Here is a 24,076-nt window from a genome sequence, read left to right as displayed (position 1 = left end):
AACCCAATAAAAAATAATAAAAAACACTAAAAAAATTAATACAATAAAATACTATAATAACAGAAAATAACTAAAAATAATACAAGAAAATAATAAAATATAATAAATAAAAATATAACTCACAATAAAATTAATAAAAAATTGCAAATAACGTCAAATAAAAATTACACAACAATTTTTAACCAATACCACCACCACTTTGCCACAGCAACGCGTGGCCGGGCACAGCTAGTGTATTATATTATTAGCAAAGAACAATATTAGCATTATATATTGCTACTAGCTGTGCCCGGCCACACGTTGCTGTGGCGAAGTCTGGTGGTCTGGGAAATAAAGTATTGAGGAATTGGTGGTAGTTAAGGTCAAGGGTAAAGGTTTTTCCCCTGACGTTAAGTCCAGTCTTGTCTGACTCTGGGGGTTGGTGCTCATCTCCATTTCTAAGCCCAAGAGCCGGCGTTGTCCGTAGACTCCTCCAAGGTCATGTGGGATGACTACATGGAGCGGCATTACCTTCCCACTGGAGCAGTACCTATTGATGCACTCACATTTGCATGTTTTTGAACTTCTGGGTTGGCAGAAGCTGGGGCTAACAGTGGGGGCTCTCTCCGCTCCCCCAATTCGGTCCAGAAGTTCAGCAGCTCAGCGCTTTAACACGCTGCGCCATCAGGGGATATTATTTCCTAAAGGTTGTGAATATACAATATTTCTGATTAGATAAGCGAGTGTTGGATAAGTGAGACTCTACTGTAAATACAACATAGCATTACTGAGCATTGAACTACTTTTTCTGTCAAATTTGTTGTATATGATGTTTCGATGCTTAATTTGTATAACGATTACCTAATTTGATGTTTAATCCGCTTTTCCTGAATCCCTTCTTATTATCCAACATATTCACTTATCCTGCCGGCTTGTTTATGTTGGATAAGTGAGACTCTACTGCATATTGATAATCTTATATTATCTGCTTAGAACTGGATTATATGAGGCCCCTTCTACACAGCTGTATAAAATGCACACTGAAGTGGATTATATGGCAGTGTGGACTCAAGATAATCCAGTGCAAAGCAGATAATATAAGATTATAAATGGGTTATATAGCTGTGTGGAAGGGCTTTGAGTCTACACTGCCATATAATCCAGTGCAAATTAGATAATTTGTGGAAGAAGTCTAAGTGAGGCTTAACTCTGCCTGTCCCCTAACTGAACCCTGGCTGTTCCTTGGCTGAGTTGGTTGCTAGGAGACGAAGTGGGCAGAGATTAGCCCTCTAAACTGGCAGCAATTGGATAAAAACAATTATTGCTCTCCCTCTAATTAGGACTTTATTTTTCTTTTCTTTTTGTTGTATCATACTGGAGCCGTGGTCGATGGGTTGTGTTGTCAAATTTTGAGGTTGGGCGGCCTGTAGTTTTGTTGTTTTGTGGGTTGCCCTGATGCCATCACTCTTTTATATATATAGAAGATAGTACTATACCACTATACTGTAATATTATTAGGAATATTACATGTAATATATAATCTATAATTAATATTATTATATTGTATTATTATTAGTAGTATTATATTGTATTACATTATAATATTATTATCAATATTATATGTACAGTAGAGTCTCACTTATCCAACACTCGCTTATCCAACGTTCTGGATTATCCAACGCATTTTTGTAGTCGATGTTTTCAATAAATCGTGATATTTTGGTGCTAAATTCGTAAATACAGGAATTACTACATAGCATTTTTTGTCCTGAACTACTTTTTCTGTCAAATTTGTTGTACAACATGATGTTTGGGTGCTTAATTTGTAAAATCATAACCTAATTTGATGTTTAATAGGCTTTTCCTTAATTCCTCCTTATTTTCCAACATATTTGCTTATCCAACGTTCTTCCGGCCCGTTTATGTTGGATAAGTGAGACGCTACTGTATATACAGTATATTATTATTTATTATTGTAAAATATATTATTATGTGTATAGATGTCAAAAATTAACTTTAGATTATTTTTTTTAAGTAATTGAACCCAAGAGTTAGAAGGGATCCTCAAAGGCCACCTAGTCCAAACTATCCTGTAAAGACAGAATTCAAGCCCTCCTAACAGATGGCCATCCAGCCTCTGTTTAAAAGCCTCCAGAGAAGGAGACTCCATATTTGAACAGCTTTTATCTCCTGGAAGTTCTTATTAGTATTTGGTGGAATCTCTTTTGGATCCATTATTATTAAATTATTATTATTAAATTTATATACCGCTACTCCCGGTTTTGGCTCGGAGCGGTTTACAAAAATAGATTAAAACAATACACTTAGCTTTAAAATAACAATAAAAACAATAAAAGCAAAAATAAAAACAGACATAGCCCCGAGTCTTTCACCCATTGAACGCTTGTCGGAAGAGCAAGGTTTTCCAGGCTTTCCGAAAGGCAAGTAAGTCTCGGGTGGTTCGAATTTAACTGGCAAGGCATTCCATAATTGAGGGGCTACAACCGAGAAGGCTCTCTGCCTAGTGGAAGACAAATGATAAGTCCGTATGTTAGGGACTTCAAGCAAATTTTGGTCTTTGGACCGAAGTAATCTCTGGGGTTGGTAGGGGGATAAGCGGGCCCTCAGGTACGCTGGCCCCAGACCATGTAAGGCCTTGAAAGTTAGTACTAGTATCTTGAAAGTAATCCGGTACTCAATCGGTAGCCAGTGCAGCTGTTGAAGAATTGGGGTGATACACCGCCGCGTTTTGCACCAGCTTCAGTTTCCGGATCACTGACAGAGGAAGGCCAATGTAGAGGGCGTTGTAGTAGTCGAGCCTCGAGATGACCGTCGCCTGGATCACCGTCGCCAGGTCGTTCCTAGATAGGAAGGGAGCCAGTCGCCTAGCCTGACGTAGGTGGAAAAACGCAGATCTGCTCACAGCAGAGACCTGGGCCTCCATTGTGAGCAGAGGGTCCCATAAGACCCCAAGACTTTTTACCGAAGATGACGGACATAGTGTCTCACCATCCAGGGTAGGCAGCTGGATGTCCCTCCCACCCGGACGGCCCAGCCAAAGGATCTCCGTCTTCGCTGGGTTCACCCTCAACCATCCAGTCACGGCTTCAAGGCACTGATGGAAACTATCGGGTACGGAGTCCGACCGGCCCTCCATCCTCAGAATGAGCTGAGTGTCATCCGCGTACTGGTGGCCCTCGAGCCCAAAGCTCCGCACCAGTCGGGCAAGCGGTCGCATATAGATGTTAAATAATAGAGGAGAGAGAATAGCTCCCTGTGGGACCCCACAAGTTAGCGGAGACCACGCGGAAACCAACCCTCCCCTCACCACCCGCTGTCCCTGATTCTGGAGGAAGGAAGGACACCCATTTCACAAAACGAATGATGACATTTCCGTAGGAAACGAGAGGCGACATGAAAACAAAAGCTGCACAGTCATCGTGCTTGCTTTCGTTTTCCTTTCGTTTCTGCCCCATAACAATAAGCAGGTACGGACAGAGGGCTTACAGCTGATGTGTACCAATAAGTGTTAATTATACACACACACACACACACGTTCGTGATGGTTGAATGAAAAGTAATGCCTCCACCTTCGTAACTTCTCAACAGATGGCAGTCCTGGTCTGCGGCCAGTACTGGCTTGTTCAGGAGACTCTCCTCTGCAGTTCCGTTTGGGGGGAAGCCTTAGCATTGAATGGTTGTGTTGTTAAAGTGAGAAGGATGGAACCCTGTGCAGACAGTCGGTCAATGAGACTTAAGCAATGTGTAGTCACTGAATTCTTGAGAGCAGAAGGTGTCGCCCCAAAAGAGAAAGTCGTCACCTTCATTCTCATAACACAATTTCAGGCATCAGCATCCTGGGGACCCATCGTGCACAGATCTTCCAATAGCCAAGCAAAGCCATAATGTGACCCACATGTTCTTGGGAAATGCTGATGATGCTTGAAATTTCTCTCTGAGTGATACGATGATCGTCCTGAATCCATCTGTCAACCTTTTGCTTGTGAAACTCGGTGGTTGCTGTCATAGGACGTCCAACTCTTTGTTGGTCACACAAGTCAGATGTTCTCACCTCAACATCCTTAAACTTACTCGCCCAACGACACACAGGACTCACATCAACACAATCCCCACAAACAGCTTGCATTCTCTGATGAATCTCCTTTGGGATGACACCTTCTGCTGTCAAGAATTCAATGACTGAACATTGCTTAAGTCACATTGACCGACCGTCTGCGCAGGGTTCCATACTTTGCACTTTAACAACACAACCAGGAAAGAATATATACCTGTGTAGAGTCCAGGGTGTGGCAAGAGTCCTTTGTCACTGGGAGCCAGCATTAATGTTTCAGTTAATCACCCTAATTAGCATTGGAAATGTTTTGTCTCTTGCCTGGGGGCATCCTTTGTTCAGTCAAGTATATTCTTTCCTTTCCTTACTTAGTTTATCCATACCTCACAACCTCTGAGGATGCCTGCCATAGATATGGGTGAAACGTCAGGAGACAATACTTCTTGAACATGGCCACACATCCTGAAAGACATACAACAACCCTGTGATCCCAGCCATGAAAGCCTTCAACAACACATGTTTAAATGAAATTTGTGTCTTGTCTGTATTGCATACTGATTGCATCATCCAGAGTGTACTATAGTCTGGAAAGAGTTAATTGCTAAGAAGCTGCGATGACCTTGATGTGTGGCTGGAACTGGGGAGTGTCCAGACACAAGTGTGTATGCATTACTGATTGCATCAGTTCTTTTCTGTTCTGAGTTGAGTGCTGTCTGCCTAGAGTCCTGTGTTCGTCTGCAAGTCTGTTTGTTTTATTACTGCTTTCAGTAAAACTTGTATATAGTTTTACCATTGTCTCTGATGTCTCTTCGTTCTGCATTCCACTGATTCCATCCAACTACTGCTGCGCTGCAATTACTCTGACATTTGGTTATGGGCCCAGACTGGCCAGTTCCTAGACTGGACCTGATCCTGGAGTTATCAACAAGCCATGGATAGTGTTAATGCAGAAGAATGGAAAATAGCCATGGATAATGAATACAATTCCATAGTGCAGCAACGAGTATTTGATATTGTAGATAGACCAAAAGATCAGAAGGTCATTGGTTGTAGATGGGTTTATAAAAAGAAAATGCTTCCTGATGGTAGTAAGAAGTACAAAGCTAGGTTAGTTGCCAAGGCAAAGAGCACTCCTTAGATGCCTTACCACCATCTTTTATATGGTTTATATGATGTGCCATGACAACCAGGGGTAGATTACCCCTGGCCATGACTTACTGGAAGCCTGGCTTGTTAAAGGTTCTTTGGAAAACTATGTCTCTCATGTATATAATTTGCCCCAAACACTCCATGTGTTTTCCTACGTGTTCCTATTTTGCCTATATGTTGTGTTAACCTAATGTTTTATGCTCCTGAGATCCCCATTCCCCGTGTTCCTGAACCCAAAGATGCCTTGCATCCCACACAATTGCATAACCTGGGGGGAAGAAACCAAGATGGAACTTCTTCATCAAGTTCCCAGTTTCACCTATATTTTTGGACTTAACCTGAACAATGCAACACAATACTTCTATTCAGGTGGGGGAAATAATCTCCCTCACCCCCTGGGGAAAGAGCAATTTCCCCACCCTGCGCCTTTGATGAACGGGACCACTCGCATTGGAAGGAATCTGCATGTCTACAGCCAAAACCCAACCTCGGTCATTGTGCATGATTATGTCAGAACATGATGTTTTGTTTCTCTGGGGTCTGGGACCGCCAGATCAGCCCCTTAATGGGCCAGATCATGTCCATCCCATAAAGACAATAGCCTTCCTTGGTAGGGCCAGAGACGCCCTCAAGCAGTTTGTTATTTTTCCTGTTCAGTAAAAGGAACCTCATTCATGGACACTTGATCATCCCTTGTCCCAGCCCACGCTGGCCAGTGAGCCAAGCCCCTCTCTGTGACTGGTCAGAATTAGAGGCTTGGCTGCAGCCTATGTATAAAAGGGGCTGTGAAACTGTCTTCTGTATGCTATCTACTTTGTGAATGAATCACTATCTGGCATCTTATCTGCAGATAATAGAATCTTCCTTGGCTGAAAATCACCTTCTCTCCTTGCTTGCTGGCTAATTCCAATTGGGCCTGATCTGTATGCTTGCCATAGCAGGGACTCACTCAAAACGGGAAAGCTCAGCCGGATCACTTGCCTGGGTTTCTGCTAACAGGTTTCTCCCTGGTCTCACTGCCAGGGGTTGCCTCCTAAAATGGGGCCAACATGAGGGAGCTGGATGGGTTTGGCCTGGAGAAGACAAGGCTGGAAAGGGACACGAGAGTCAGGCTTAAGCTTTGGAAAGGATGCAACATTGAGAAGTAAGCAATCTCCAGAGAAGTAGGAAACAAGCTTCCTCCCTTCTCAGTATGGTCTCCTTCCAAATATTTGACAAGCTGGAATGTGTCCAGAGGAGGGCAACTCAAATGATCAAGGTTCTGTAGAACAAGCCCTACGAGGAGCGGCTGGAAGACCCAGGCATGTTTAGCCTGCTGAAGAGAAGGGTGAGAGGAGACATGAGGGCCATGGATCAAAAGGTGATGGAGGGGAGCCATAGGGAGGAGGGAGCAAGCTTGTTTTCTGATGCCCTGGAGACTAGGACACCATGAATAATGGCTTCAAACTACAGGAAAGGAGATTCCACCTGAACATCAGGAAGAACTTCCTCACTGAAAGAGAGAGCTGTTCAGCAGTGGAACTCTCTGCTCCGGAGTGTGGTGGAGGCTCCTTCTTTGGAGGCTTTTAAGCAGAGGCTGGATGGCCATCTGTCGGGGGTGCTTTGAATGTGATTTCCTGCTTCTTAGCGGGGGGTTGGACTGGATGGCCCATGAGGTCTCTTCCAACTCTACTAATCTATGATTTTATGATCTGTCAAGAGGGCTTGGATGGTGTTTCCCTGGATAGCACCAAAGGGACTGGATGACCTTTGTGGTCTTTTCTAACTGTCTGATTCTGTCTTACCTTTGGCCAACTAGAAAGGTGCCGAATAGAGTTAGCCTTTGGGGTTTGGTCCCAGGACCCCCTTGGATACCCAAATCCATGCATGTTCAAGTCCCATTGTATACAATGGCACAATCAAAGTGTCCCTTATATAAGGTGGCAAAGCCAACCTTTGCTTTGAGGGATTGAAACAAAATATTTTCAAACCATGGATACAGAATCCATGGATACGGAGCTCCCTCTGTAAAGGTCTACCTTTTATAGCATCTGCCGTGTCTTTCCAGGGATCGGTTTGCAATCTGCTGCCCTTTCCCCAAAGGCATCCCCTTCCCATTTTGGTTGTTTCTTCAATTGTGGCTGGAGTGACTCCAAGAACAAGTCAGAGAATGTCTAAGAATCAGGAAAGCACAACTTTGGCACCGTTCCTTCCTGGCAAGCGTCACGGAAAGACCATTTGTGCAGTTTGTCCAGGTGATGTTTGTGAGGTTTTCTAGCTCCTTTCTCACCAGTATCCTATTCAAGGAAGTTGCAACAATGCCTACAATGGGTTGCTGTGAATTTTTCAATTGTATGTATTGCGCCAAATTGCTATGTGTGTGTGTGTAAAGAAATCCTTGCAAAGTTGCTTGCAAAAGATCTCTGCAAAAAGGGAGCTCAGCTTTTTGCAGAGGCAAGCCACGCCTCAAACAATGTATCGGTTTGCTGGCAGATGGCTGGGTTTTGTCAGTTGGAAATCTGGGCTTGCAGGGAGAGCACAGAAAGGACAGGCTCTCTAGCTACGGTCAAGTAGCAGTTTAAATATGCTATGCTGGGTATATTGAATGCTGATTGATTAGTTATTGATCCTATGCAACTACAAGGACATTGTACGATTGCTGAACTGTTTATTTGACCTCAACTCAACAAGTAAAGTTTTCTTTGTTCTTTTAATTCCTCTGCCTGGTCTGAGTCTTTTGCACATGGTGTTAACTGGACGCTGCTGGTTCCGCTATACACACTCACTAATAGTATGGCCATATTCCAGTAGCCTGACATTTCAACTGCATCTGTGGCAAGCATCTTCAGAGGTCTGTTGGCAATGAGGCAAGTGGCGTGTGTATATATCTGTGGAATTATGTCCAGGGTGGGAGAGAAAACCCTTGTCTGTTTGAAGCAAGTGTGGATGTTGCAATTGGCAAGCTTGGTTAGCACTGAGTAGCCTTGCAGATGCAAAGTCAATCAGTGTTGTTGTCTGGAGGCATCCTTTGTTTGGAAGGTGTTAACTGGCCCTGATTGTTTGCTGTCGGAGTTCTGTCAAAGGCTTCCATGGCCGGAATCACAGGGTTGCTGTGAGTTTTCCAGGCTGTACGGCCATGTTCCAGAAGCATTCTCTCCTGACGTTTTGCCCACGTCTATGGCAGACATCCTCAGAGGTTTGGAAAACAACACAGCCCAAACACTAGGGTGCATTTACACTGACCATTTAATAACAACAACAACAATAATAATAATACAGTAGAGTCTCACTTATCCAACACTCATTTATCCAACGTTCTGGATTATCCAACGCATTTTTGTAGTCAATGTTTTCAATACAGTAGAGTCTCACTTATCCAAGCTAAACGGGCCGGCAGAAGCTTGAATAAGTGAATATGTTGGATAATAAGGAGGGATTAAGGAAAAGCCTATTAAACATCAAATTAGGTTATGATTTTACATATTAAGCACCAAAACATCATGTTTTACAATAAATTTGACAGAAAAAGCAGTTCAATACGCAGTAATGTTATGTTGTAATTACTGTATTTAGGAATTTAGCACCAAAATATCACGATATACTGAAAACATTGACTACAAAAATGGCTTGGATAATCCAGAAACTTGGATAAGTGAGATTCTACTGTACATCGTGATATTTTGGTGCTAAATTTGTAAATACAGTAATTACTACATAGCATTACTGTGTATTGAACTGCTTTTTATGTCAAATTTGTTGTATAGCATGATTCTTTGGTGCTTAATTTGTAAAATCATAACCTAATTTCATGTTTAATAGGCTTTTCCTTAATCTCTCCTTATTATCCAACATATTCGCTTATCCAATGTTCTGCCGGCCTGTTTACGTTGGATAAGCGAGACTGTACTGTAATAATAATTTGTAAATTGGACTGTTGTGCATTTTCTGGGCTGTCTGGCCATGTTCCAGAAGCATTCTCTTCTGACGTTTCACCCATATCTATGGCAGGCATCCTCAGAGGGTGCGAGTCCTGTTGAAAACTAGGCAAGTGGGGGGATATACCTCACAACCTCTGAAGTTGCCTGCCATAGATGTGGGCAAAACGTCAGAAGAGAATACTTCTTGAACATGGCCATACAGCCCGGAAAAGACACAACAACCCTGTCTGGAGTTCCCCTGATTGTGAGTGGTGTTCTTTATTTACTGTCTTGATTCCACTCAGAAACAGGAGAACTCCAGACAGCCAACAATCAAGTGCCAGTAAACTCCTCCCAAACAGAGGATGCCTCCAGGCAACAACAGCCAGGCTACCTCTATGCAAATATCCTCACTGATTGGCTTTGCAAACTTCATGGCTACTCAATGGTAACCAGGCTTGCTAATTGCAACATTCACACTGGCTTCAAATACACAAGGGTTCTATCTCCCACCCTGGACATTACTGCACAGATGATGGGATGCAGGATGAATTTCAGGATGATGGGATGGGAATGGGAATGATACAGGCTGATTCAGAGGCTCGAGAAATGCAACTTGAGCAGAATGAACTGTTGACCCAGCCGGCCATAGATGACAGCCAGGATGACTTTCCCATGGGAATAAATGAGCAAGAGATGTCTCAAGCCCCGGTGTCTTCAGCCCCAGTTCAGGTGCAAGTTAACAAGGACCTTGAATTATCTAGGGCGGACCGGTTGTTATGGAAGGGAGTTCAGCCTCGTAGGAGTGTAAGATTGGCGGGGAAGAGAGAGGCTTCCGCAGGAAAGAGAAATGCATTTCTGGGTTGCTTTTAAAAGTGTGTGTTTTGAGATAGATCTTTGTCAAAGCAAATTCTCGCTTCATCTGAGTGGATGTTCCTGCTTCATGCCTAAGAAAAGTTTCCTGTTCCTGGATCTTTGAAACCTTTGGGCCTTTGTTCTTTGGGATCTATTGTCTACTGTTTTGGCTTATGGACTTGTGAATTTTTATGGCTTATGAACTATTGGATTTCTATTGACTCTTTTACTGCAATCTTGAAAATCTTATTACTGCCTGCTTTGATTATTATCTGCTTTTGCTCAATCTATATATATAAAAGAGTAATGGCATCATGGCGACCCACAAAACAACAAAACTACAGGCCCCCCAACCTCGAAATTTGACAACACAACCCATCATCCACGCCTCTAGGTTGATACAACAAAAAGAAAAGAAAAATAAAGTCCTAATTAGAGGGAAAGGAATAATTGCTTTTATCCAATTGCTGCCAGTTAGAAGGCTAAGCTCCTCCAACTTGGTCTCCTAGCAACCCAATAAAAAATAATTAAAAACACTAAAAAATTAATACAATAAAATACTATAATAACAGAAAATAACTAAAACTAATACAAGAAAATAATAAAATATAATAAATAAAAAGATAACTTACAATATAAATAATTTAAAAATACAAATTACGTCAAATAAAAATTACACAACAATTTTTAACCAATACCACCACCACTTTGCCACAGCAACGCGTGGCCGGGCACAGCTAGTAAAACTACAAAAGACTGTGTGACTGGATGTCTATAGCAAGGTGAACTATTCTGAGGTACGACAGGATGTGTGTGTGTGTGTGTGTATTTATATATATGTATATATGTGTGTGTGTATAAAAGAAATATACACTCCACTTGCCTCATTTCCAACAGACCTCTGAACAAACCCTGAGCAAACCTCTGAAGATGCCATTAGTCACAGATGCAGGCGAAACGTCAACTTGGTATTGTAATCACAGGCCAAGACATGTATAGAAAAATAATTTTCTCTGGTTCAAAACAGCATTTGCCATTTTTATTTCACATTTTTCCACTTTTGCTGGGTCTTGTATCCCTAATCTCCATAAATAGGTCGAGAGTATGATTCAGGGCATTGGTTTCCTCCCTCCCTTCCAACACTTGGATTCAATTGCAAGTACAACTGGGCCACTCACACCCCAGAATAGTTCCTTGGAAGACTGAAAATCTGAATGCGAACCCCTTGGATCCAAGTCCAATACTCTACCACTGCACTATACTACTTGTTGTTGGGCCAACAATGTGGGAAAAGCACAAGGAGATCAAGAGAGAGAAAGAGAGAAATCACACTAGAAGGGAAAACAATCCAATAATTTCTTCCTTTCTTCCTAACACGACCCTCCCGCCTTCCCTGCTTCCTTCTTCCCTTCCTTTCTTCTCCACAGTTCACTTCCTTCCTTCTTCCCTTCCTTTTTCCCTTCCTTCCTATTACGACTCTTCCTTCTTTCCTTCCACTTCCCTTCCCTTCTTCCTTCATCCCTTTCTTCCTTAACACTTCCCTCCCTTCATTCTTCCCTTCCTTCCATGACTCTTCCTTCTTTCCTTCCACTTCCCTTCCTCCCTCCTCTCCTTCCTTTCCTTCCTTAATACTTCTCTTCCTTCATTCTTCCCTTCTTCCCTTCCTTCTTAACACTTCCTTCCTTCCACGACTCTTCCTTCTTTCCTTTCCTTCCTTCCTTCTTTCCTTCCTTCTTAACACTATCTTTCCTTCCTTCCTACCACTACTCTTCCTTCTTTCCTTTCCTTCCTTCTTTCCTTCTATCATTCCTTAATACTTCCCTTCCTTCATTCTTCCCTTCCTTCCTTCTTCCCTTCCTTTCTTCATTCTTCCCTTCCTTCTTAACACTATTCTTCCTTCCTTTCTACCACTACTCTTCTTTCCTTCCACTTCCCTTTCTTCCTTCTCTCCTTCCTTCCTTAATACTTCTTCATTCTTCCCTTCTTCCCTTCCTTCTTAACGCTATCCTTCCTTCCTTCCTACCACTACTCTTCCTTCTTTCCTTCCACTTCCCTTTCTTCCTTCTCTCCTTCCTTCCTTAATACTTCTTCATTCTTCCCTTCTTCCCTTCCTTCTTCCTTCTTAACGCTATCCTTCCTTCCTTCTTACCACTACTCTTCCTTCTTTCCTTTCCTTCCTTCCTTCTTTCCTTTCACTTCCCTTCCTTCCTTCTCTCCTTCCTTTCCTTCCTTAATACTTCTCTTCCTTCCTTCTTTCCTTCCTTCTTAACACTACCTTTCCTTCCTTCCTACCACTACTCTTCTTTCCTTCCACTTCCCTTCCTTCCTCCTTCTCTCCTTCCTTCTTCCTTTCCTTGATACTTCTCTTCATTCTTCCCTTCCTTAACGCTATCCTTCCTTCCTTCTTACCACTACTCTTCCTTCTTTTCTTTCCTTCCCTTCCTCCCTTCCTTTCTTCTTTCCTTCTTAACGCTACCCTTCCTCCCTTCTTTCCTTCCTTTCTTCCTTACACTTCCCTTCATTCCTTCCTTCCTTCCTTCCTTCCTTCCTTCCTTCCTTCCTTCCTTCCTTCCTTCCTAACGCTTTCCTCCCTCCCTCCTTCCCTCTCTTTCATGCCCTCCTTTCTATCATTCCAGTCCCATTGCAGCATGGCTCTCCCAGAAGAGTTTCTTGGAAGACGAAAAACCTCTCCAGGTCCAACCCTCTAATCCCAGCACTATCCTGTTTTCCGGTTATTCTTCCTTTGGCCCACAATAATGAGAAAGAACAAGGCCGTGGCAGGAGAAGAGAGGTTGTGCTCAAGATGGAAACGATTTCATTAAGGAAGGCCGGAGTTTGCATGAGCTGAGCAGAGCTGTGAACAAGGTCTCCTTGGAAGCCAGACCTGGCCACAAATGACCAGACAGCAATAAGCAACAGCATGAATGTCTCCAGTCCTCTTGCAAAGATTCACGGATGCCCCAAAGTCCAAAGCGAGGGCGGCTTGGAGAGGCAGAATGGGTCTGTAAGCCCGGCGCTATCTCCACAGAACCACCTTCTTGCAACGGTCCACGCTGCCCACGTATGTCCCGGAGGAACTCCAAGCCACAGCGTTTACGGGAGACCTGGAGCAAAGAAACCATGAAGAGGCATCAATGTAAATCCATAGACCGGCAGGATCGCTGCAGAATCCATGCTGTTTCTGTGGGCATCTGGTTGGTGCCAAACTGTATTCATTCCACAGTGTAGATCAGGGGTCCCCAAACTACGGCCCGCGGGCCACATGCGGCCCGTCGGAGCTATTTATCCGGCCCGCGGGGCGGTAGCTCCCTCCTCCTCTGCCAATTAAGGTGTGTGTGGCAAGGAGAAAGAGGAAAAGCCCTTTCCCTTCTCCCTCGCCCCACGTGCACCTTTTCTGCTGCCACTGCCGCCGAGGAAGGAGCATGCAGGGCGAGCGAGGAGGCAGGGAAGGCGAGTGCCTTTCTCACCTCACTCGCCCCGCGCACTTCTTTCCCGCCGCCGCTGTCGAGGAAGGAGTGCGTGGGGCGAGCGAGGAGAGAAAGCCACTCACCTTCCCTGCCTCCTCGCTTGCCCTGCGCGCTCCTTTCCCGCCGCTGCCGCTGAAGGAGGAGTGCGCAGGGCGAGCAAGGAAACAGGGAAGGCGAGTGCCTTTCTCGCCTCGCTCGCCCCACGCACTCCTTTCCTGCCGCCACTGCTGTCGAGGGAGGAGTGCGCGGGGTGAGCGAGGAGAGAAAGGCACTCACCTTCCCTGCCTCCTCGCTCGCCCTGCGCGCTCCTTTCCCGCCGCTGCCGCTGTGCACTCCTTCCTCGACTATCATTATTACTATCATTGTATGACACAGCAAACAAGATAGATATGTTGGATTTCGTATCACAAAATCACAAGTCGAACACTTCCCAAGTGTCTAGGACTCTGTGATGTAGTATTATTATTATTATTATTATTATTATTATTATTATTATTATTATTATTATATTATGACACAGCAAACAAGATAGATATGTTGGATTTCGTATCACAAAATCACAAGTCGAACACTTCCCAAGTGTCTAGGACTCTGTGATGTATTATTATTATTATTATTATTATTATTATTATTATTATTATTATTATTATATTATGACACAGCAAACAAGATAGATATGTTGGATTTCATATAACAAAATCACAAGTCGAATACTTCCCATGTGTCTAGGACTGTGTCATGTATTTTCGGATGATGTGCGCAGATCCCATTATTATTATTATTATTATTATTGAGTGACTGTCAGGGGTGCTTTGATTATGTTTTGTTGCACAAAAGCAAAAGGGGTTTGGACTAGATGGCCCAAGGGGTCTCTTCCAACCCTCTTTATTATTTTGATGATGATGATGATGATGATGATGATGATGATGATGATGATGATGATTAACACTGAGGCTGTATTTGTTCCCTTTTTGTTTGTTTTTTTACTTCATAATAAGATATGTGCAGTGTGCATAGGAATTTGTTCATAGTTTTAAAAAAAACACTATAGTTCGGCCCTCCAACGGTCTGAGGGACCATGAATTGGCCCCCTGTTTAAAATGTTTGGGGACCCCTGGTGTAGATGCACCTTGGGAGTTGTAGTTTTGCAAAGTATTTAGCCTTCTCTGCTACAGCATTAGGGCTTCACCCAATTATGGCTCCCATGATTCCACAGCAGTTAAAGTGGTGCCAAGCTGCATTCATTCGACGGTGTAAATGCAACTTGGGAGTTGTAGTTTTGCAAAGTATTTAGCCTTCTCTGCTAGAGTATTATTCCCTAGTCCAACTATAGCTCCCATGATTCCATAGCAGTTAAAGTAGTATCAAACTACATTCATTTGACAGTGTAGATGCACCTTGGGAGTTGTAGTTTTGCAAGGTATTTATACTTCACTGCTAGAGCATTAGGGCCTCATCCAGCTATAGCTCCCATGATTTCATAGCAGTTAAAGTGGTGCCAAACTGCATTCATTCAACAGTGCAAATGCGTCTTGGGAGTTGTAGTTTTGCAAAGTATTTAGGCTTCACTACTAGAGTATTAGTGTTTCATCCAACTACAGTTCCCATGATTCCATAGCAGTTAAAATTGTGCCAAATTGCATTCATTCAACGGTGTAGATGCACCTTGGGAGTTGTAGAATTGCAAAGTATTTAGCCTTCTCTGCTAGAGTATTATTCCCTAGTCCAACTATAGCTCCCATGATTCCATAGCAGTTAAAGTAGTATCAAACTACATTCATTTGACAGTGTAGATGCACCTTGGGAGTTGTAGAATTGCAAAGTATTTAGCCTTTTCTGCTAGAGTATTATTCCCTAGTCCAACTATAGCTCCCATGATTCCATAGCAGTTAAAGTAGTATCAAACTACATTCATTCAACGGTGTAGATGCACCTTGGGAGTTGTAGAATTGCAAAGTATTTAGCCTTCTCTGCTAGAGTATTATTCCCTAGTCCAACTATAGCTCCCATGATTCCATAGCAGTTAAAGTAGTATCAAACTACATTCATTTGACAGTGTAGATGCACCTTGGGAGTTGTAGTTTTGCAAGGTATTTATACTTCACTGCTAGAGCATTAGGGCCTCATCCAGCTATAGCTCCCATGATTTCATAGCAGTTAAAGTGGTGCCAAACTGCATTCATTCAACAGTGCAAATGCGTCTTGGGAGTTGTAGTTTTGCAAAGTATTTAGGCTTCACTACTAGAGTATTAGTGTTTCATCCAACTACAGTTCCCATGATTCCATAGCAGTTAAAATTGTGCCAAATTGCATTCATTCAACGGTGTAGATGCACCTTGGGAGTTGTAGAATTGCAAAGTATTTAGCCTTCTCTGCTAGAGTATTATTCCCTAGTCCAACTATAGCTCCCATGATTCCATAGCAGTTAAAGTAGTATCAAACTACATTCATTTGACAGTGTAGATGCACCTTGGGAGTTGTAGTTTTGCAAAGTATTTTGCCTTCACTACTAGAGTATTAGTGTCTCATCCAAATATAGCTCCCATGATTCTATAGCAGTTAAAATGGTGCCAAACTGCATTCATTCAACAGTGTAGATGCACCTCGGGAGTTATAGTTTTGCAAAGTATTTAGTTTTCACTGCTAGGGTATTAGTGTTTCATCCAACTATAGCTCCCATGATTCCATAGCAGTTAAAGTAGTATCAAACTACATTCATTTGACAGTGTAGATGCACCTTGGGAGTTGTAGAATTGCAAAGTATTTAGCCTTCTCTGCTAGAGTATTATTCCCTAGTCCAACTATAGCTCCCATGATTTCATAGCAGTTAAAGTAGTATCAAACTACATTCATTTGACAGTGTAGATGCACCTTGGGAGTTGTAGTTTTGCAAAGTATTTTGCCTTCACTACTAGAGTATTAGTGTCTCATCCAAATATAGCTCCCATGATTCTATAGCAGTTAAAATGGTGCCAAACTGCATTCATTCAACAGTGTAGATGCACCTCGGGAGTTATAGTTTTGCAAAGTATTTAGTTTTCACTGCTAGGGTATTAGTGTTTCATCCAATTATAGCTCCCATGATTCTATAGCCATTAAAGTGGCGCCTAACTGCATTCATTCAACAGTGTAGATGCACCCTGGGAGCTGTAGTTTTGCAAAGTACTATTCAGCCTTCACTGCTAGAGTATTAGGGCCTCACCAAACTACACATTGCATGATTCCATAGCTGTTAAAGTGGTCAAACTACATTCACTCTACAATCTAGATACATCCTATGACCCTGAAAGCCAGGGTTCAAATCTCTGCTCTGCGAGTCACATACTCTCAGCCTCAGAAAACCCTACGTTTCCCTTAGGGTCACCTTACATTGGGAGTAACTTGAAGGCACACAATAATAACAACAACAATAAAGAGCAATTGGCATTTCTTCAAATCGCCAATCATTGTGGTTTCTTCTAGATCTATAAACCCATGACACTATCTTCCTCGGGCATCTTAACAAAAGATCTCCATGATTTATAGGAGTTGTAGGGACTGGGATGTATAGTTCACCTGCAATCTAAGAGCACTCTGAACTCCACCAACAATGGACCTGCAACTAACTTGGCACACAGAGCCCCCAGGACCAAGAAAAAATACTGAAGGTCTTTGGGGAGATTTATAGGATCACCTATATCCAGAGCGCACTATGAACCCAAACGATGATGGATCTGGACCAAACTTGGCATGCAGACCTGATATGCCGGAATTTGAATATTGGTGGGTTTTGAGGGAAATTGGCCTGGACATTTGGGAGTTCTGGGTACTGGGATGTATAGTTCACCTCCAATCAATGAGTACTCTGAATTCCACCAAAGATGGAATTGGACCAAACTTCGCACACAGAGCCCCCATGACTGCAAAAAATACTGGGGGTCTTTGGGGAAAATTCACCTTGATTTGGGGGAGATGTAGTTCACCTATTTATTTATTTATTTATTTATTTACAGTATTTATATTCCGCCCTTCTTTCTCACCCCGAAGGGGACTCAGGGCGGATTACAATGAACACATATATGGCAAACATTCAATGCCAACAGACAAACAACATACAGTATAGACACACACAGAGGCATTTTTTAACATTTTTCCAGCTTCATGATTCCGGCCACAGGGGGAGCTGTTGCTTCACCATCCACGAGTGGCTGTACTTCCTCATTCCTTTCCTCGTGTTTTGCTGGCAGTTTTATGATGTTGTAAATTAGTTAAATTAGCCTAAATAAAGCATACCTAAATTTCCCTAACTGACAGATGCAACTGTCTTTTGGGGCTGCATAGGTCAACAGCAAGCCGGGCTATTTAATGGCCGGGGGCTTAACTCGACCTGGGCTTCGAACTCATGACCTCTCGGTCAGTAGTGATTTATTGCAGCTGGTTACTAGCCAGCTGTGCCACAGCCCGGCCCCACCTACATCCAGAGAGCACTATGAACCCAAACACCGATGGATCTGGACCCAACTTGGCACACAGACCTGATATGCCAATATTAGGTGACTGGAGAGGTTTTGTGAGGAACTGACCTTCCTTTCTGGGAGTTGTAGTTCATCCACAAACAAAGAAACTGTGATCTCCACTTATGATGGACCTAGACCACACTTGGTACACAGAACCCTCGTGACTAACTCAACTTAATGGAGGGGTTTGAGGGGACTGAGTCACCATAGTGGGATTTGTAGTTTTACCCTACAGCCAGAGAGCACACTGAACCCCGATGATGTATCCAGAGCAATGGTAAAGTGTACGGTAGTGCTTTGCACTCATCAACATATATTGCTCTCATCATCATATGCAAAGCAGTGCTTAAAAATAAGGAAAGTCAGCTTGCAAGGCATCCAAACTTTGTATGTGTGCATTGCCGTCATATATCCACAACTCTCTGGCCCAAACATTATATCTTCGAGCCTTTCCGTCCATCCACTAAGAGTGTCCTCACCAATGCGCTCCGGCCAACGTGGTCTCCAGCTTCCCAGTTCCCATGTTCCAGATGAAGAGGCTTCCATTTGTGGATCCAACCATGGCATAGCTCTTATCTGGGCTGGAAGCAGAGCAACGAAGATGAGATTAGCCAGGAACTCAACCTGGGACTCCATCAAGACCCATCTCCTCATCCCTTTGGAGAAGGCTATGGAGACGCAAGAACCTACACAGATGGAGCATTTCTTATCCAGGCTGTTGTAACTCAGCCTTTGTGTGACTCTGATGAGGATTCTGGGATGCAGTTTCATGATGATGGGATTCAGGTTCAGGATGAGTTTCAGAATGTCCCTGCTTTCTCACGGGAAGAAATGATGTTGTTTCTGCTGATGGTTTTCAGGTGCAAGAAGCAGAAAGGGAGAGCAGCTCCCAGCCTCAACCTGATAACACTAACGAGCCCTGTGGCCTTGAAAGCGATGAGGCCTCTTCTCTAGATCGGGCCAGTCGTTTGGAATTTCAGGGGTTGCGCAGAAGTCTCAGAATAGCAAATAAGAGGGAGGTCAAAGGGCAAAGAAATGCCTTCATGTTATGCTATTAAAACAGTCAGCTGAGAGGGAAATCTTCGTCAAAGCAATTTCCTCACTTGAATCAAGAACCAAGTCTGCTTTCCTGCATTATCTTATAGCCTGGATGTATCCTCATTTCTGGGACTTTGGCTTCATTTTAAGGACCTTGCTTCATGCCTAATGTTTCCATGGATTTGTTCTTACAGCCTTGTTTTTGTAACTATCTTTTGGAACTGAACTTTTACCTATTTATGAACTATCTTTTCCTTATTTCCTAATAAACTACAAAAGACTATGTTCTATGTGCAGCCTGGTGTCTTTAGCAAGGTGAAGCTAACCTGAGGTGCGACACAGGCTCCCAAAATATTCCCCAAACTGTCCTCCTGCTTGGCAGAGGTAACAACCCCTTTGGGATGCTGTGAGTTTTTTGGGTTGTATGGCCATGTTCCAGTAGCATTCTCTCCTGATGTTTCGCCTGTATCTGTGACTAATGGGAAGGAAAAGGAAAATCGGGTGGAGAAAGAGAAGGTAAAGGAGAAGAAGGAGGGGAAGGTGAAAGAGGTGAAGGAGAAGGAGAGGAGATGCTGAAGCTGATGAAGGTGGAGAGGATGATGGTGAAGTTGAACACGGTTGAGGTGAACAAAAAGACGGTGGAGGAGAAAAACAAGGAGAAGGAGGTGAAAGAGAAGGTGAAGGTAAAGAAGGTGAGGGCAAAGTCAAAGGTGAAGGTAAAAGTGAAGTCAAAGGACAAGAAGCAGAAGGAGATGGTGAAGAGAATCTGAAGATGGAGAAGAAGCTTAAGAAGAAGGCAAGGAAGAAGGTGAAGGCGGAGAAAGCTAAAGAGAAAGAGAAGAAGGTAAAAGTGAAGGAGAAGGTGAAGAAGAAGAAAGGGAAGGAGAAAGGGAAAGAGGAGAAAATGAAGGAAGAGAAGGTGAAGGTGAAGAGGGGGAAGGAGAAGGTAAAAGTGAAGAAGTTGAAGGACAAGAAGGATATTACTGTATATGCATGTATGTGACTAAGTTTCTGTGAGATCACTACTTGTGTAAGTGTGTGTTAAGAGAAAAACACCTGGTCAATTACAACTCATGGTTGAGTAATTGGAACAATCAGGGCTAACAGGCTTGAGCCACTCCCTGAATGGGGTATATCTGGGAAATGTTTGCAATGTCTTTTGAGGACTTACTGAATGCTTGCTGAGAGCCTACTATGAAGATGCATGAATTTAATGCAAGAGACTATGTGAGTTTTTTGTTGCTGGAAGTTTTATTATGATTTTTTGACTCTGCTACTTAAGAGTAAATTTTTGATTTTCTCTTCCATTTTCGTGGCTTGTTTTCTTTTGCTCATTGTGGATACAACAAAGGACTGGATAAGTCTGGACAGGACTGCACGCAGTTTGTTTTTCTACAAACCCATAACAGGTTATGGGCCCAGTCTCAGGTCCAGTTGCAGACCAGTTCCAGAAGTAATCCACAAAAGACTGTAGCAAGAAGAAATTGTTTTGTTTTGCATTTTGAATTTACTTGCAAACAAGAAAGATGGATCCTGGGGTGAATCTTGCAGCTTTCCCAATGGCCAGGCTTAATGGCAATAACTATTCCATTTGGAAAGTAAGAATGGAAAGTTATTTAAGGAGGGAATCCTTATGGGAATGTACAGAGAACCCAGTCCAACAACCAGCTACAGCAGAGCAACAAAGGGCACAGGAAAGGGCCAAAGCAACACTTATCCTGGGTGTTGACGATGACCAGCTCGTCCATATATGCAGCCTGCCTACTGCCAACGCGATTTGGGTAAGACTGAGAGAAGTGCATGCTTCAGACTCAGCAGCAACAGTGGCTGTACTAGCGAGACGACTATATAGAAAGACACTGAAGAGAAATGAAAGTCTCAAGGACCATTTGCAGACATTGCAGAGTTTGTTTTTGCAGCTAGAGGAGAGAGACTTTAAACTTACAGAGGCAAACAAATGTTTTATTGTGTTGTCCTCAATGGATGATTCTTTTGACGGAATAGTGAATTCCCTAGAGTCGCTCCCACAATCACAATTAAACCTGCAATACATTTGTGCGAGACTTTTGGCAGATTGGGAGAAAAGGAGAGATCGTGGCCTGGAGTCTGCAAACACAGCAGGACGTTCCCAGGAGAAGCAGTCATCTGGAGTTGCACACGAGGAAGAGACAGAGAGAGTCTGTGTGGTGAAAAGGTGTTTCAACTGTGGGTCTCCAAACCACTTAAAGAGAAGCTGTCCAAAGCAACAAGGGAAGCAAGGGAAGAAGGTGAACCAAAGGAGGGGTTCATCGCATGTAAGAATTGTAAAGTCCCAAAGAAGTCCAGCAGATGAGGACATATTTTATGTGGACTCTGGGTGTTCCCAGCACATAGTGAACAACAAAAATTTAATTCAGAATCCTGTAGATCCTGAATGCTCAAATGTTACCCTTGCAGATGGAAAGCTTTATCCAGTTCAAGGTCAAGGGGAAGTTTTTGTTAAACATTTGGGGAGAACATTAAGAAATGTATTTTTAGTTCCAGAAATTGACTATAATCTTTTATCTGTTGGGAAACTAGATAAAGAAGGGTATGCAGTGAACTTTTTTGGAGGCAAGGTCAGGATTCTGAAAGGGAATAAGTTATGTGGAATTGGAGTATTACAGGGAGATTTGTATGTCTTAACCCCAAGAGGTAATACAAATGAGGTAAATGTGATTAGTAAGAATGCTCCATTACATCAAGGTTGCATTCATGATTTACATAGAGCACTAGGTCACCCAAGTTTCAAAGTATTATATAAAATGCAAGATTTCAGTGAAGGCATTAATTTGAAAATTGCAAGAAGTTTCTGGATTGCAATGTATGTAAGAAAACAAAAGCACAGTCAGCTCCAATTAGTAAGAAAAGCTTAAGAAACTCAGAAGAAACTTTTCAATTAGTGCATGCTGATTTAATTGGTCCTTTTCAGCCGAGTAAAGGTGGAGCAATTTATGTTTTGTGTATTTTAGATGATTATTCAAATTTTGCATGGAGTTTTCTGTTAAAACAAAAGAGTGAGGTTTTTGAAATTTTTAAAAATTGGGTGGCATATGTTAAGAGACAGTTTGGAACTGGAGTAAAAGCTCTACAAACAGATAGAGGAGGAGAATTTACCTCACACAATTTGGAACATTTTCTAAAGCAGGAGGGGATAAAGCACCAACTTACATGTGCTTATCAGAGTGCAGAAAATGGAAAAATAGAAAGGTTTGTGAGGAAAATACAAACAGTGAAAGATTCATTATTAGAAGATTCAGGGTTACCACAAAATCTTTGGGGAGAAGGAATGTTAACTGCATGTTATCTTATAAACAGACTCTGGTGTGAGCCTATTCAGAACACACCTTATTTTATGTTATATGGTAAGAAACCTCCATTAGGGCATTTACGAACTTTTGGAACACAGGCATGGGTTTTTGTACCCAAAGCAATAAGAAAGAAAGGACAAGACAAAGCCAGGAGGTTAACCATGGTTGGGTATGCTCAAGGAGCCAAAGCTTGGCGGTTTTTAGACAAAGATGGTACAGTTGTAATATCTAGATCTGCAAATTTTGCTCATAGCCAAAACTGGGATAAAATACATGCTAATCATGAAGTTTTCCTTCCTATTTCAAATGAGAAAACTCATGAGCAAGGTAAACAATCAGAGCAGAGTAGTATTGCAAAGCCAACATCTGCTAGTCACCAACTCTCAAGTAGTCAAGTTACTCAGCCTGAGTTAGTCAGAACTAGGCATCCCAAGATAGAAGTAAGTGAACCTGAAGAAGTAAATATAAGACCAGAAGTAAATGAGCAACAAGATGCCATGCCAAGTACTAGCCAGGACATAGGTCTCAGAAGGAGTGAAAGAACCAGGAAGAAACCTGATAGATTTAAAATTCAAAATGTAAGAGTATGTTTGGTCAACCATGAACCTCAGACTTTTGAGGAAATAGAGAGTTTGCCACAAGGGGAGAAAGAAAAATGGTTAGAGGCTATAAATGAAGAATTAAAAAGCATGGAAAGGTTAAATGTATATGAACCTGCAACTTTACCAGAAGGAAGTAATCCTATTGATACAAGATGGGTTTTCAAGCAGAAAATTGATTCTGATGGTAAGGTACGCTACAAAGCGCGTCTTGTAGCTAGAGGGTTTACACAGATCAGGGACATAGATTATACAGAGGTGTACTCACCCACTGTGAGCCCCAGTTCTGTAAGATTAATTTTAAGTCTTGCAGCGTGTCTAAATTTAAAAACATATCATTTTGATATAAGCACAGCATATCTGAATGCTAATTTAAAGGAAAACTTATATATAATACCTCCACCAGGTTCTAAGTGCAGAAATACCAACACAGTTTTCAAATTAAACCGGGCACTTTATGGTCTTAAACAGGCAGGGCTTGCCTGGAATGATTGTTTGAATGATGCTTTGACCAAAATGGGCTTTCAGAGAAGCCGAGCAGACCCATGTGTGTATATAAGAAATATACAGCACGACTATCAAATACTTTTTGTATATGTAGATGACTTATGTTTTGCAGCTGAGAGTCAATCAGAAATTGATCAGTTTGCAGAAGAACTAGGCAAACATTTCAAACTGAGAAACCTAGGTCCAATACAGTATTTTCTTGGAGTACAAATTATGAGAACTGAACAAGGTTTTATCTTGAGTCAAAAAAGAAAAATATTGCAAATTTTGGAAAAGCTAAACATGAAAGATTGTAAAGGGGTTCAGTCACCCATGATTTTAGGTTTTACAAATGAAGTAGAAAATTCTGAACCATTTGAAGAAAAGATTTTGTATAAAAGCATTATTGGGCAGTTGTTATACATAAGCAATTACACAAGAGCAGACATAGCATTTGCTGTAAATTTCTTAAGTAGATATGCAAGCAATCCATCCGTTTCAGCATGGAATGGACTTAAGAGAGTGGCAAGATATTTAAAACAAACTCAAGATTTTTGTTTAGTTTTAAGTCCGGATGACTCACTGTCTTTAGAAGTATATGCAGACAGTGATTTTGGAAACAGTGCAGATAGGAAATCAACAACTGGAGTTTTAGTTAAATTTTCTAATACAGTCATAGATTGGAAATCCAAAAAGCAGGGGTTTGTTGC

General features: G+C 42.3%; 1 protein-coding gene across 5 annotated transcripts in view; it reads right to left on the bottom strand.

Moving 5' to 3' along the window:
- Positions 1–10,968: 10,968 nt before the first annotated feature.
- Positions 10,969–24,076, bottom strand: part of atg16l2 (autophagy related 16 like 2) — a 94,047-nt gene continuing 80,939 nt past the window's right edge. For all 5 annotated transcript variants that reach the window (XM_062974400.1, XM_062974401.1, XM_062974403.1 and 2 more), the window contains 2 exons: positions 18,394–18,495; positions 10,969–13,055 (listed from right to left, as the gene is read on the bottom strand). In XM_062974400.1, coding sequence (XP_062830470.1) covers positions 12,968–13,055; positions 18,394–18,495 — 190 coding nt within the window. In that variant the 3' untranslated portion in view covers positions 10,969–12,967. The remainder of the gene's footprint in view (positions 13,056–18,393; positions 18,496–24,076) is intronic.

Source organism: Anolis carolinensis, chromosome 3 (genome assembly GCF_035594765.1).
Source record: "Anolis carolinensis isolate JA03-04 chromosome 3, rAnoCar3.1.pri, whole genome shotgun sequence".
Lineage (NCBI taxonomy): Eukaryota > Metazoa > Chordata > Lepidosauria > Squamata > Dactyloidae > Anolis > Anolis carolinensis.
Note: the sequence above shows the minus strand (reverse complement) of the source record. Positions and strands in the feature narration are given on the sequence as shown.